Source organism: Neomonachus schauinslandi, chromosome 5 (genome assembly GCF_002201575.2).
Source record: "Neomonachus schauinslandi chromosome 5, ASM220157v2, whole genome shotgun sequence".
NCBI lineage: Eukaryota > Metazoa > Chordata > Mammalia > Carnivora > Phocidae > Neomonachus > Neomonachus schauinslandi.
In genome coordinates, this window is record NC_058407.1 from 158,538,751 (window position 1) to 158,553,648 (window position 14,898).

At 51.7% G+C, this 14,898-nt stretch overlaps 1 protein-coding gene across 1 annotated transcript in view; it reads right to left on the reverse strand.

Moving 5' to 3' along the window:
• Positions 1-14,898, reverse strand: part of GSG1L (GSG1 like) — a 133,237-nt gene that overhangs the window by 66,404 nt on the left and 51,935 nt on the right. The window contains exon 2 of the mRNA XM_021700564.1: positions 9,217-9,369. Coding sequence (XP_021556239.1) covers positions 9,217-9,301 — 85 coding nt within the window. The 5' untranslated portion in view covers positions 9,302-9,369. The remainder of the gene's footprint in view (positions 1-9,216; positions 9,370-14,898) is intronic.

Genomic DNA, 14,898 nt, shown 5'->3' on the forward strand with positions numbered 1-14,898 from the left:
CTGTCTACACTATAGTCCTCAGGACCAAAAAAAAAAAAAAAAGGGCACCTGGGTGGCTCAGTTGGTTGAGCAACTGCCTTCGGCTCAGGTCATGATCCTGGAGTCCCAGGATCGAGTCCGGCATCGGGCTCCCTGCTCGGCGGAGAGCCTGCTTCTCCCTCTGACCCTCCCCCCTCTCATGCTCTCTGTCTCTCATTCTCTCTCTCAAATAAATAAATAAAATCTTTAAAAAAAAAAAAAGTTGGCTTTTTCTTGGTTGGGGCAGGGGAGGGAGATGAGGGTCTGCAGCGACCTTCTGTTGGCTGGCATGATCACTTCAAATATTTTGAATTAAAAGTTAGAGGATTACCACGTGACCCACCCATTCCTTCCTGAGGAAAACATATGTCCACACAAACACTGGCCCGTGAATGTTCGTGCCACCATCACAGAAGGTTCATAGCTAACCAAAAAGCGGATACACCACACGTGTCCCATCCACTGATAAATGGAGAAACCGGATGTGGTGGACCTGGGCCGCGGAATGTTATTCAGCAGTAAAAAGGAACAGGATGCCGATACCTCCTATGACATGGATGAACCCCGTGAAGACCTGGTACTACGTGAAAGCAGCAAGTCATAAAACGTAAAAGACCAGACTGTGGAGGATCTCATTTATACAGGATGTCTGGAAGGCAAATCTATGGAGACAGACCTTGGATGAGTGGTTGCCCAGGGCTGGCAGGCTCGGTGGAAAATAAGGAGTGTTAGTGCATACAGGGTTTCTTTTTGGGGTGATGAAAAGGTTTTAAAATTGCACTGTGCTGATGGTTACTAAAAAAGCATTAAATTGTACACTTTACATGGGTGAACTTTATGATCTATAAATTATGCCTCAGTAAAGCTATTTTAAAAACAATCGAATTAAAAATCTGATTTGGGGCTCTCCCGGAAGGCCATGCATCTCTCTCCATGGCAACCGTGCGCTGCTGAGGGGGCGTGCCCTCCCGTTTGCCAGGGCCCTCGCGGTCACTGTTGTATTACATCCAGCTGGCTCTACCCACTGATGTCACCCACAACTGTCCCTGTGGGCACTGGATTTGAGAACTCTGATCTGGAGTGACGGGACCACAGGTACTGAAAGTATCAGCCTCGTTCTCCCATCTTCCATGTGGCCCTAGCGACAAAGAGCCCCGGGGACCAGAAGGGACTCTGTGCACAGGGCAGCAAAGAAGCAGAAGCAGGCTGCATGGACCCATGCAGTGGGACAGCACATGGGCTTTGAGGCCGGAACTGCACCTACCAGCCCTGGGCCTCAATTTTCTCAACTGTAGAATGAGGTGATGTGTTTAGAAGCCTAGCGCATAGTAGATGCTCAGTAAATGGTAGCTACTGAGCCCATCATTTCCTGTCCACACTTCCAAATTCTCAGAACTTCTGAAATCTAAAAGCTTCTTTGTAACTCATTTTGGACATAAAACCTGGCTTGGCCTGAACTCATTCAGCAAGAAAGCCTGACCTGAATGATGTGAAGCTACTGATGGTCTTTATTTATCCCCCTAGCATGAATATTCATGGCTTTTACTGCAAGCGATATGAAATGTGTTTGCTTACAGGGTGATGCCCCAGCCCCTGCTGTGCTATTAGGTAATGGATGGTCCAGGGATCACGTTACCTTCCAAAATTTGAAAAGTTCTAGATTCTGGGACACTTCTGGCTGGAAGGGTTTCAGGGACTGTGACCTGTAGGATGATAACAAAGATTAAGCCCCATCCCGTGTCTGTCTGGCATTATGTAAGACCATACAGCAAAGACGGGAGGGAGACAGACCCCCAAAATTCTGAAGACTTGTGCTAGGCCAGGAGGATGGGAGCTCAGTATGAAAATTAAGTTCCTTTCCAGAAACGAGAGCGCTTCAGTGCTCCCTGCCCACGGGGGTTTAGGGGATGAACATGGCACTGGCCAGATCAGCTTCAGAGAACGGAGTCTGGGGAGCCTGGGCGTGGTCCGCTACCTCATGGACACAGGAGGGGTTGGAACAGGGAGCTGGAGAGAGGATCCAAAACCCTCCGGGACTCCCCACAGAAGCCTGTAGGCTAAGCAGGCCCAGCCCCCTTGCCAGTGCTTAAGGTACTTGTCCCAAATCAGAGAAGACTGCCCAGGCCCCTCCCTCCCTAAAACGTTACCAGCGCCGCAGGCCCACCCAAAAAAAAAACCCGACTGCAGGCACAGCTCCAGTCTGCCCATCCAGACCCCTGGTTAATAAAGAATCTGACTGGCCTTTGTCCTCAGTTCTGAGAGGGAGACTCTAAACCCCTGGGATTTCCTGAGTGATTGGGTGTCTTTGTTATTCACGAGCCCCTGGATCACACCTGAGTTTTTGCTAATGAATGAGATGACTCAAAATGGGGGCTGGTCCGCAGACAGATGCACCACGTGATCAGAGGGTAGGGCTTTGAGCCAGCTCTAACATCAGCCTCCAGGGGGTAGGCTGGAGGGTTAGAGAACGAGTTCAGGCACAGGGCCAGCGATCCCATCAATCCTGCCTATGTAATGAGCCCCCAGTAAAAACGCTGGACATCAGGCTCAGGCGAGCTTCCTGGTTAGTGAACACAGTTGTGCGCCAGGGCGATGCACCCCGATTGCACAGAATCAAGTAGGCACAGAAGCTCTGCATTTGAGGCCCTCCTAGACCTCGCCCTTAGGGTCTCCTCCTTTAGTTGGTCCCGACTGCATCCTTCACGGTAATACTGTAATCTTAAACACAGCTCTTTCCCGAGTTCTGTGAGTTGTTCTACTACGTTACCACAGGGCCTTGTGGGAAGCCTGGCTTTGTCAGCTGGTCAGAAGGGAGGCTGGCCTGGGGTAAGGCTGCACTTGCGGCTGGCCTCTGAGGTGGGGGCAGTCCTGCTGGGGACCGTGGCGAGTCTGAGGCTCCCTCTGGGCAGACAGCATGAGAGTTACAGTACAGTGCACCAGTGTATCAGAACCCCCCCTTTGCCTGGATTTGCTTCTCTGTGCCAGACGCCGTCAGTCCCGCCCCGACGCCAGAAGCCACCTGCTGCGTGGGGTAGGACGGTTCCTGTGCCCGTTAGCAGCTTCCTTCCTCGGACACTTGCTTTCTTAGGCAGAGAAGATTAGAGATTCTAGAAGGTTAATGCCTTGGGACTGACTCCAAACCAGTGTCCAGTAGGAGCTGGTGAGGAAATAGTGCTGCTTTCTCACCCCTGGGGTGAACAGTTCTGAGATGTGTCCCTCTCAGAGGGACCCCAGCAGGACTGACCCCTGTTGCCCACAGTGCTCACCTGCTCATCGACACTCCCTTATTGACTCTCCTCCCTTCCTGTCTTCTTTCTCCACTCTCCCACCATAATTCCTGGGATCACCTCCCATATAAGCTACCTGGCACCCAAGTCTTCATCTTAGGATCTGCTTTGGAGGAACCCAAATCAAGACCTCGGCCATTCCTGGGGCTCTGAGTCTTTAGCTCCACTGCTGACCTCCTGCTAATCTCCCAACCTGACAAGCCATTTGGATTTGCAATCGACCCGTTCATCTGGGCAACCACTTGTCCACCGCTGCATAATAATCCCGCTTAGTCCACAGCATGGGTATGTCTAGGGACCCAGGCCTGGTTAATCAGTGTATTTCACTCTCTGGCATGGAGACTGGTTCAGGAATAAGTCTATGAACCTACACAGTCCTCCTTAAGGTTTTGCAAGAGCTGTTGGAAAGGAGCTCTCTCTACCCCTGGAATCTTATGTAAGCCTGGAGCTGCTTGTAACCATCTTCTCTCTACATGGACAAAGCCTAATTGAGAATGAAGTCAGAAGAAAGCACAGTGTGGAGATATAGATTCTTGATGACATGATCACCTGGATGCAGCCATGCCTAAAGCTCAACCACCTTGTATTTTTCAATTATATGAATCAACAGATTTCTATCATCATCCCCTTTCTTCCATTAGCTAATATGATTGGGTTCTGTCACCTGCAATCAAAAGAATCTTTAGTGGCGCGTGGGTGGCTCAGTGGGTTGAGCGTCTGCCTTCAGCTCAGGTCGTGATCTCAGGGTCCTGGGATCGGGCCCCGCATCGGGCTCCCTGCTCAGTGGAGAGCCTGCTTCTCCCTCTCTCTCTGCCTGCCGCTCTGCTTACTTATGCTCTCTAACTCTCTGTCAAAATAAATAAATAAAATATTTTTTAAAAAAAAAGAATCTTTAATAATATGGAAATACTTATATCTCTGACATCTGCATTTTTAGACACAAAAATACACAAAAGTACTTGCTCTCTAAGTTACGGGCAAGAGAGCCAGTCTGACCAGGGTAGGGAGACTGAACAGAGGGGGTTATCAATGTGGGATTCTTTCAGCACAGACCCCAAGAATTAGGGTATTAAGAAACTCATCCTAAAATAATACGTGATGGTTTACGGCAAAAAGCTATAATCACCATGCTAAGAGAAACTCCAAGATCCCCCAGTCCCCCAACCTCTGTCCAAAACACATTGTGGTGTCCACCTTGCGGGCCGTGGAGTTGCTTGCTCCTCAATTCATACCTCGCTCTAAAAACGGCTCCTGAAACCAATTCCAAACAGCAACCTCGCCTTGGTCATTTTTTGTTTTACTGCAAAACTTCCATTTCTCATTGCTTAACAAAATACTCTTACTGACTTCTCCATGAAGTCTGCTTTATTTTCCAGAAACGGTCACGTTTCTCTTCGTGCTACAGCACCTTTTACTAAAAGCCCACAGTTGGCTGGATTGTGCAGGGATTCTCCAAATGACTTTGTGTTTTTCCTAAGTAGATCAGTCTCATTTTTCAGAGGAATTGAGGAAGAACAGACATGTTCGAGCCTGCACTCACATCCCTTCTGGGCTGTAAAACTCTGGTTGCTGAGAGAAGAAACTCAGGGAGTTCATCTTCTCCAGCAACTCTTGGCTAAAGTCACAGGACCCGGCAAGGGGGCCACAGGCGGCTGGAGCCACCCCTGGTCTGGAATTGGGTCTTGCCCGGTCCTGAGAGCCCGAGAAAAGCTGTGGCCTGCTGCAGGGCCACATCATGACTTTCATGGGCCCCACGCACTTTTGCCTCCATGGGCCTCCACGGGCCTGTTCCTCCATAAAAGAAATATTTAAAAATCACATTTTATGACTGCAATGATAGAAAGACAATTATGATCCAGCCTAGATTCACTCTTAGGTCTTCGTTATTATTATGTTAATTTTTTTTCTGCTGCTTTGAAAAGCAGTCAAAATGAAAACATTTCATGGGTCCCTAGAAATACTGTGAGCTCTAGGCCCTGGGCCAGTGGGCCAGCAACCACAGCCCCTGCCCCCGGTCCTCGGGGGCCGAACCCCATCTGTACAACCACCTTCTGCCAGGAACGCAGCCCTGCTGGCCAGGCCCTGCTACCCTGTCTCCCTTCACTGAAGAGCGTGAACCCCTCGGCCCCCCACCTCACTGGGACAGGGCTGGTCCCCGGGCCCACGATCTGCCCCTCAATATATTGGAAGACAGCTGGGAATAATAATAATAATAACATAGCAAGCTGAAGTCCCAGGTGCTAAGCCCTGCTCAAAGCGCTTTATGTGGCAGACTCTGTCGGGGGTTTAACAGCTCACAGGCGACGTGACTACAGGCAAGTAGGACGCGTTCGGTGTTAGACCCCTCCTCCCAAGGACACCACGTGGCAGGCTGAGCCCAGTGCTGGCACCCTAGCATCTCAGCCAGCACTGGCTCTTATGATTCATCAGAATCACTTGGTTCATTATAATAATTGATTATAATAATTGGGTCGAGTGGGGGCTGCCCCAACTCTGCTTTCCCCTCTATCCTAGAAGGTGTTGACCTTGGGCTGAGGACCCTTCTTTGTGAGCTGCTCTGGCAACGTCAGAACCCAGCCCTTGCCCCCTGCCCAGGGACTCGTTCAGTGGGCTTGCCCACTCCTTCCCCTCCCATCAGAGCAGGCCGGAAGCCCACCCGCCTCCTCCAGGCCCCTCCTCACCCCTTGCCCTGTTCTCAAGCGGTTCCAGAAAGGCCAGGAGAGGCCTGGCAGCCTCTCTCCTGGGGTCCTGTTACCCCCGTCTGTCTTCTCCTGGGCATGAATACAAAATGCTTTCTCTCCACCACTTGCTACTTCACTCTTATGACATCATCTGGCTCACACACGCTTCTTAGTTACTGTTTCCCAAAGACTTAAAAGTCTACTCCCTCCAGCCCCGGTCACCCCTGCAGCTCCATCCTATGAAAAGAGCACAGGGCTTTGAAGCCAGCAGGAGCTGGGTTTAATCCTGGCTCCACAATTGACCAGCTGTGTGACCCTGGGCAAGTCAATTAACCTCCCTGAGCCCTGCATTGTTTATCTGTCTGAAATTAACTGGAGACAATCTTATTTTCTTTAGCAGTGGGGCTCTGGGGCTTTTTTGTTTTGAGGGGTGAAAACTGTGATAAGCCCTTTGAGGTCGGGAGAAGAGCCCCCACCTCCTACCCCACAAGAGGTCTGCTTGAAGACCTGGAGATGGCTGTCTTGGGCTGCCCACCAGCTTTAATTGGGTGACTGGAGTGAGCAGGCTGAGGGGGAGGGGTGGGTGCTTGGGATAATGGAAGGGATTCTTCGAGCTTGCAGCGCGGAAAGAAAAGGTAAAACCACTAAGAAGGGAGAGGGGCCAGCATGGCACAGCCCACCTGCTCAAACCAGACCCATCCCCTCCCACTACCTGCTTTTCTCCCACATTCCCCATCTTGGTGACCCACCGTCCCCAGCCAGCCAAGCGACACCAGGTCAGAGGCTCTGGCCATCTGGACTTAGAGGCCCCTCCTCAGAATCACGTTTCTGGCTGCATAAAATAAAATACACAGGATGACAGAGCACACCAGTTACATGGAAATGTAGTTAGCAAAATAAACAAGTGTGTGGTACAGGAATATATGTGCCTCTTCATTAACACACTAGATAACAAGATTCCGCAGAAGCTCTAGTACACGTTACACTTTTGAATGAACACATCTCAAGATATCTGCCACAACCGTAGTGTGAAAGCACAAATACAGACTATTATTGGCGACTACCTAACAGGTGCTCCCCGATACCGCGTTTTGTCGCCTCCGTTCATAGTTGAAGGACATACTGCATGTCAGTTACAAGTTAGAAAAACAAGGCTGGAACTTTTCCCCCTACCCGGCTCATGGACCCCCTGAATTCTGTGGACTCCACACTAGGAAGCTGCCCGGGGTTCTCTGTTTTCCAGGCCCACTCAGCTCTCCTGAGCAGTCTGCAACCCTGCTCACTTCACCTCCTAGCCGGACAGAGGGCATGTGCGCCTGCATCCGTTCCCACTGCCCCTGAGCTGAGGCAGGGTGGGGCCATGTCCTTTCTCACCTCCTGGCCAGTCTCCCCACCTCCACTCTTGCTCCACTCCGTCCATGCCACAGCCGGAGCCCTCATCCCCAAATGCACACCTGACCATATCCCCCTCTGCTCCGGATTCTTAATGGCTCCAAGGTAAAAGCTAAAGATCACTGAAAATCACCAAGACCCTCAGCCAGGTCTCCAGCCTCATCTCTCAATTCTCCTGCTCTCTCTACTCTGCCTTCCCATCATTCGAACAACTCGGAATTTCCAGAATATGCCACCCCACTAGGCCTTTGCCCATGCTGTTCCCTCCATGTGGAATGCCTTCCCCAAGCTATCCATCAGGGAAACTCTTACATTTTTTACCAAGCCTCAGCTCAAAGGATGTCTTCCCCTACCCATACCCCAGCCCTTCCATCCCCACCCACCCCCGGGGGCCAACGTGGGTGCCCCTCCTGCAGGCCTCTCACTACTAGAGGTCAACCCACCATTTTCTAATTGTTTGATAAGTCTGTCTCTCACAAGATTGCAAACTTCAGCAGGGTGAAGACACAGCCGTTTTTCCTTTGACTTGCCCAAACCTACAATGCCTCGTCCTTTAGGCCTTCTTTGAATATTGGTTGAGTAAATGCACACAAGATGGGGGGAGAAAAAAAAGCAAATAGGTCCAGAATTGTCCATGGTTCAATAGCTAGGAACGGGGTGAGCAGGATCCAAAAGGGACATTACACTATGAGGCTCACTCTCTTTTTCTTTGCTTTCCTTTACTATGATGGTTAGATTTCCACATCCTGAGAATGCCAAGTCACTCGTGTTTTGATCTGTGGAGCGTGCTGTAATCTCTTGAATTCAGCTCTCAATCTTTGAGGGATCCCTCTGTTATATACACACACTTCAATTAGGGGGAGATTATTTCCCTTACCAAAAGGCTCATCGTTTCAGTTTCATTAAATAGAGGGTTCTTCCAATGCATGAAGAATGGGATTAGATTTATAGAAATTCAATTTACATTTGGCTTTTTAGGAACAGATGTCTTACACAGCCAAGCCACCACTCTATCAGGCCGCCTGAAATTATGGTTTATAGGCTCTTTTTACTCCCTCTGGCACATTCCCTGCTTAACCCCTCGTGACCTGGATCTATTGAAACAACTCGGGGCACCTGGCCACCTAATCCAGTGGCCTTTTCTTGGAGTCGTCTGTCTCCACCTCCCTGAGTCCTATCACGAGGCCGACCATCCCATTCTCCCTAAAGCCCTCAAAATCCCTGGCTCTGTGGCCTTTCCACACAATCTCTGCCCACCCCACACTAGTCCCTGAGCTTCCAGAGGTGTTTGCTCCTTCAGCTTCCACATGAATGTCTCAAAGACAAAAAAGCTAAAGCAGATGAGTGATGTGCCTGCCACCCCAAACAGGCCCCCCCTTTTATATCCCTATGGAAGACACCATCATCCACTCATTCCAATAAGGCACCTCTCTCTGCCTTGTCCCACAAATGCCATCCATCACTGGGCCATATGGTGTTCAGCTCCTGACTACATCTCAAGCTAATTCACCTCTCTCTCCTGCACGTGAAACTTCACCGGAGGCTGCAACTGTCCCTTTCTGCTCATCACCAAAACCCCAGTACTTATTATTAGCACAGCACCTGGCACGTGATAGATAGTCAAGAACCACCGAAGGAGTGAATAAGCAAGCAAATCCCATTTTACGAACTGTACCACGGAGGCTGAGAGAAGGGAAGTGACTGGTACAAGGTCACCGGGGGGCGGGGGGGCGGGGAGAGAGAGCCAGGGCCTCAGCCTCAGGGCGGCTCCCGCACCCACAGTCTGCTCCTCCGGAAGCCCAGGGTTAGGCTGCACTGCCCGACGCCCTCCGCCTTACCTGACAGCACTGTGAAGACAGCTGCGAAGGCGTTGAGCTTGAGCCCGTCGATGACATTGCTGGAGTGGAAGAGCTCGAGACACATGAGGCTGAAGCCAACCACCAGCAGGAGGATATAGAGCACCTCGGAGACCACCGACAGCCACAGGACCCCTGCACGACAGGGGCAGAGCGGCCGTGAGGTGAGGGACGCAGCAGGGAGGCCCCGCCCCGTGTACCTTCCACCCCACGCCCATCGGTTGGGGGACCCAGATGAGGACCGCAGTTCTAGCGTCCTGATGACACAGCTGATCACGGCCACGTCCTCTGCACCAGAACTGGCTCAGGAGCCCAAGCCCAAGTCAGGGGGAGCCCGGCGCTCTCGGGGTGACGCTTACTAGTGCGGGGGCCCCTTCTGACCCAAGGGAGGAACCTCCGTCCTGCAGCTGGACGGAGTCTCTCTTTCTCTTCTCATCTGGTAGATGACTGCTCCCGGGGGCCATCTGATGGCCCAGAGGGCACCCTCCTTAGCAGAGGGACGAAGCGGACACTGTTGTTTCTGAGCAGAGGGACGGGAGGGTGACATCACCCGGCCAAACACCAGCCCCGAGGGCTTCCCAGTGGTTAAAGTGGTCGGGGCGGTGTTCTCTGTCACCTGCAGCTACGAGCACACACCTACATTTTCATCGGCCCTGGACTCTACTCCACTTTTTTCTAGAAACTACTACAGCTCCTGCCACAGCTTCAACCTTGCGGCTGTCCCAGGAGCAGCCATGTTCTAAAGAAGGCCTCCCTTCCTGGACATGGTTGATTGGTCCGGTGTGGTCACGTGACCTAGGATTGGCCAATCAGAGCCCTCCCCTGGCAGTCTGCGCTTGGAAGCACAGAAGAGAACGGGAAGACCAGATCTGATGAGAGCGTGAGCTTTCTGACAGTGTGAGCGCCCAGTTCCTGCTGTTCCTGAAGGTGCACTGCACCTCTGTCCTTCCAGTAGTTTGGCTCCTCAAATATTTGTTTTCCTTGTGCTAGCACAGCTCCCTTTTCTCCCCAATTTTTCCAATTTGGGTTGTCATCATTTCCCACCTAGTTTAGGGGGCATCTTCTCTTTCTCGCACCCCACATTACGCCCCCCCCCTTCTTCTTACATGCCTCTCATTTAGAGAGTCCCTTCCCTTCTCTCCGTCTGTGTAGATCAGTTATAGCTGACACATCCTGGCTCCACATTCAGGCACATGACTCCCATCTAGTCAATCAGAGCTTCAGGAGCCCCCTGACTCTGGTTCAGGAATGAACCTCTCTATGCCTGCGTTTCTTCACCTATAAAACAAGGATAATAATAACACCTATTTCATAGTGTTGTCATGCTGTGAGGATTCCATTAGACAGCAATGTGAAGAGCTTGTACTTAGCGTCTAGTGACGGCTCAATTTGTGCCATATTACTGTTGTTGTATGGGAGGAATATGTCCCAGGAAGTGGAGCCCAGGGGCGCTTGAGTGAGGTCAAGGCTAGAGACAGAGTCAAGAAAGAGAAATGCAATGTGGGAGGAGGTAAGATTTCTGAGAAAAAGGATGGGCAAGATAAAATGCAATGCATCACATGACTTACCTTCCAGGCCACACTAACCAGTGTTAGAGCAAGGCCCACGCTTTAGAGAAGGGACTATGGACCCTTCTCTAAAGGGTCAGCCAGAGACGGACATATGACCCAAGTCAGTTCAATGAGAGTCAGGACTTTCACTAGAACTATTGGTGAAGAAAATTCCTTTCTTTTTACTAGGTTTGAGCCTGGGAGGGTGGAAGGATGGAACTGACTGAGCCAGTCCTTGCCCACCCAGGGGCAAGGGCCTTCCTAAAAGCAGAGCCAGTGCCAAGGAAGGCAGAGCCGAGATGGAGGAGGGTTGTGTCCTATGACATTGTTTGAGAGCACCTGGATCCAGCCATGCCTGAAGCTCCCAGTCATTTGTGCTTTCAATCACATGAACCAATTAAGTCCTTGTCTTTGCCTAAGCCAGTTTGAGGTGGACTTTCTATCCCTTACAACAAAGAGTCCTGATCTTTAGCTTTTCTGTTCTCCAAACCTGTCAAACATGTCCTTCCTACCTCTCTGCCTTTATAAGATTGTTCCTTCCACTGGGACCATCCTAGGGACATCCAATATATACTATTTAGTGAATGAAGCAAACAAACAGAAGATTCTCAGTCCTTATCTGCTCCCTGACAAAGAATCCAGATTCTGAAACACCCACTATCATTCCTAGCACAACGGGCTTTTAGAGCTGTGGATAAATTCTTTTTTTCTTTTTCCTTTTTTTTTTTTTTGGCTACAAAAATATCACATCTCCTGGGCAATCCCTTGGATTTCTATAAGAGAATAATGTGCTCTTGGCAGCCTGGATGTTGTTAAAACACCCCCTGGCACGGCACACTCATAGCCTCTGAGGCCCTTCTCTGGCCCAAGGCCCACCAAGGCAGCAGGGAGGAAGGCAGGAGATGCGGGGCGAGCTGAGCCACACCAGGAGGGCAGCAGCTCCCGCAGAGGCCTGGCCTCCCTCCCAGCAGCCTTCATCTCTAGCTGCTCTTGCCCGGGTGGCATGCAGAGGCTGCCCCTCACCACTGTGCTGCTTACTGACTCAGTGCCTCCCCCAGAGAACCCCTACTCCCCCAGGAGGGGTGCTCTTATCCCTGCCCACATGGGCCCCAGGCCAGGCCTCCACCCCTCCTGCCTCCCCCCTCCCCTCACAGCAGCATCTGGCTCTGCTCTTTCAGATGGGCTGAGAGGTGGGATGGGGCATCAGGGGCCGAGATGCTCAGAAAATAAGTAAGTTAACTGTGGGGTATCTCCGATGCCTGGTTAGGGTCACTTAGGCTTCTTATTCTCTCCAGATTTGTTTCCCTGTCCTGCCTCCCCCAGTTCCCTTACCACTCTCCCCTGGGGCATTTCCTTTGTACCTGACTTACACGTGAATCCTCATCTCAGCATCTACTTCTAGAGAATCTGACCTCAGACTCTAGCATTCACCTGTTAACCTCCTCACACCCATACGAGGTAGTGAGCAGCATCCACTTTACAGATGAGCAAACTTAGGTTCAGAGGGACTAAGCAACTAGTCTGCACAGCTACATCGTGGTACGGCCTGGGTTCAAACCCAGGCCTCTCTGACTCCAGGACCCGTCGTGGCTGTAAGTTGGCAGGATGGAAGAGCCACTTTGAAATCATATCATTCTCCACCCTTGGGCTGGTCAGAGGGGCCCGTCTGGGTTGGAGGACACAGGGTTCCCTGGCCATGGCCCTCATCTCCATGCTCTCCGGCATCCCAAACAATGCCTGAACCAGGATTCCTGCAAGAGGGTGGCCACCGAGTGGGATGGGGGAGGGGTGGACTTCAGGCCTCCGCGATCCCGAGGCCAGCTGGCCACCAGATGTCAGGGGGAAGGAGGTCACAAGGAAGAGCAGACAGGTCTCGGGGATGCCGGAAGCCAGGCTGTGGAAGCTGCGCTTGGCCCCTGAGGCCAAGGCCAGTGCGGTCCTCAGGGTCTTAGCAGGGGAAGGACCCCCGTCAGGAGGCCTGCTCTGGAAGGACGCCTGGGTGGCCTGCTGGAGGTCTCTGCTGTGCTCCGAGCAAGAGATGGTGGTGGCCTGCCATGGCAACGGTGGGGTGAGGACCAGTCAGAACCTGGTAACCCCTGAGGCGTGGGCTCAGTGGACTCTGACCACGAATGTGGTGGCAAAGGAACAGGGAGGAGTCCAGAGTGAGGCCACGTGTCCAGCTTGGGCAACTGAGCAGATGGTGGACCTCTCCACCCCAGTGCTTGCCCTGGTCTCCAGAGCCCACTCCCTACCTTCCCCCACCTTCACAGTAGGCTGGTCTTGGGGCGGGGGGGGGGGGGGAACATGACACCACCCTCCACCCCCAGCTGCAGTCCTCAACCAATGCCTGATGTGAGCCGCTAAAGTACCCCAAGTGGGTAACACTGGGGGGTGCCACCCACACATCTGTGTTTCCCACCAGGGGAGAGGTGGTATTACACGTTTCTCACCACAACACTAAATTGTCTGAATCAAAAAGTGAAAAAGCTACTCAGTTCTCCGTTATTTTTAAAATTCTTATCACCTCAATCAAAAGAGTCTCTCTCCGGCGCTAATGTGTCCTTAACACATTTCTACCACTTGTTAATTGTTTAAAACCGTGAGAGGGCTCAGAATCTTCAGCAGTTCCTAGGCAGACTTGAAGGGCATTTAGACAATTTCCTTCTGGGCCGGTGATTCTCCATCAGCCCCATCTCTCCCGTCCTCCCCCAATCACTGCTCTCTGCCCTTCTCTGTGCCCCGGAGGCCTGACTCCTAGGACTGCACCCCCAGGCTCCCTGGCCCTCTGGATGAACAAGGAGGGGCACCAGCTAGAAATCAGAGGGTAGGAAGAGGAAGGTCAGTGTTTCTCTGCCCTGCTCCCTGTCTTGTGCCCCTTCTCTGGCGGAGGCTTCATTCTCTTCCTATGACCACAGCTCCCAAAGTTTGTTTTGCAGCTCCTACACTGTCCCCACCCTTTCTCCTGCCCTCCCAAGGCTGTAACGGCTCCCCTCTCTTGCCAGCCTTCGGGGGCCTCAGATTCTCTTAGCCCTTCCCATGCCTTTTTAAGGACTTTTTCATTAAAGTGCCTTCATTTGAACCATTTGGGGGATTCTGATTCCTGCAGGGACTCTCCCTGACACGTGGTTTTGGACAAGGGATCCAATTAGAGCAGCGATCTGAGCCAGTGGTCTCAGTGTGGGTCCCAACCCGCAGCTGCACGTGGGAAGATGTGATGCTAATTCTTGGGCCTCAGACCTGTCTGTGTTGTAACGAGCTCTCCAGGCAATGCTGACGAACCCTCAAACATGAGCACCACTGATCAAAAGTTCCCTTTTTAATGTAGATATAAGAAAGTGAGTCAACTTCAGGGGCGCCTGGGTGGCTCCATCAGTTAAGCATCAGACCCTTGATTTCCGCTCAGGTCATGATCTCGGGGTCGTGAGATCGAGCCCCGGGTCAGGCTCCATGCTGGGGCATGGAGTCTGCTTGAGATTCTTTCTCTCCCTCTTTCTCTGCCCCTCCCCCCCCCCCGAAAAAGAAAAAAGTGAGTCAACTTCAGAAGATTGAGTCAATGCTCCCACCCCCCTAAAAAAAAAAAAGGTGAGTCAACTTCAGAAGAAGATTGAGTCAATGCTAGATGGTAGATGCTGGCGTCTGGCAAATACAGAGAAGGTGGAACTTGAATAATGAAACATTGGGAACCACCGTAGAGGGGCCTGGCCCGCAATCAGTGCTCATCACGATTATTCGTGTTATGGACGCATGCAGGTGTGAATAAAGGAAGTCAGAAAGGACAGTGGGCTGGCAGCCTCCGGCCGGGATGACAGTGTCTTGCCTTGGTGACGCCCAGAAAGTCTCAGTGATCACAGAGATGATTGTTTCAAGTCTCTGAAACTTGGCACGAATGCCTCGATTTGCAGCCGAGAACTGGTGACCTCCCAGGGCAGAAGAAATGAAATGGCTTCTCATCAGGTACGGGGCCTGTGGGGTGACAGCTAATCCTGCTAGCTGCACTTTTTGCCTTTTTAAAAAACAGCTTCGTAACACCAATTTTGACCCTCCATTGATGGACTTGATGGGTTTGCAAGAACAATTTCCCTTCTGCCGGGGTCCCTCCCTTGCTAAGACAGTT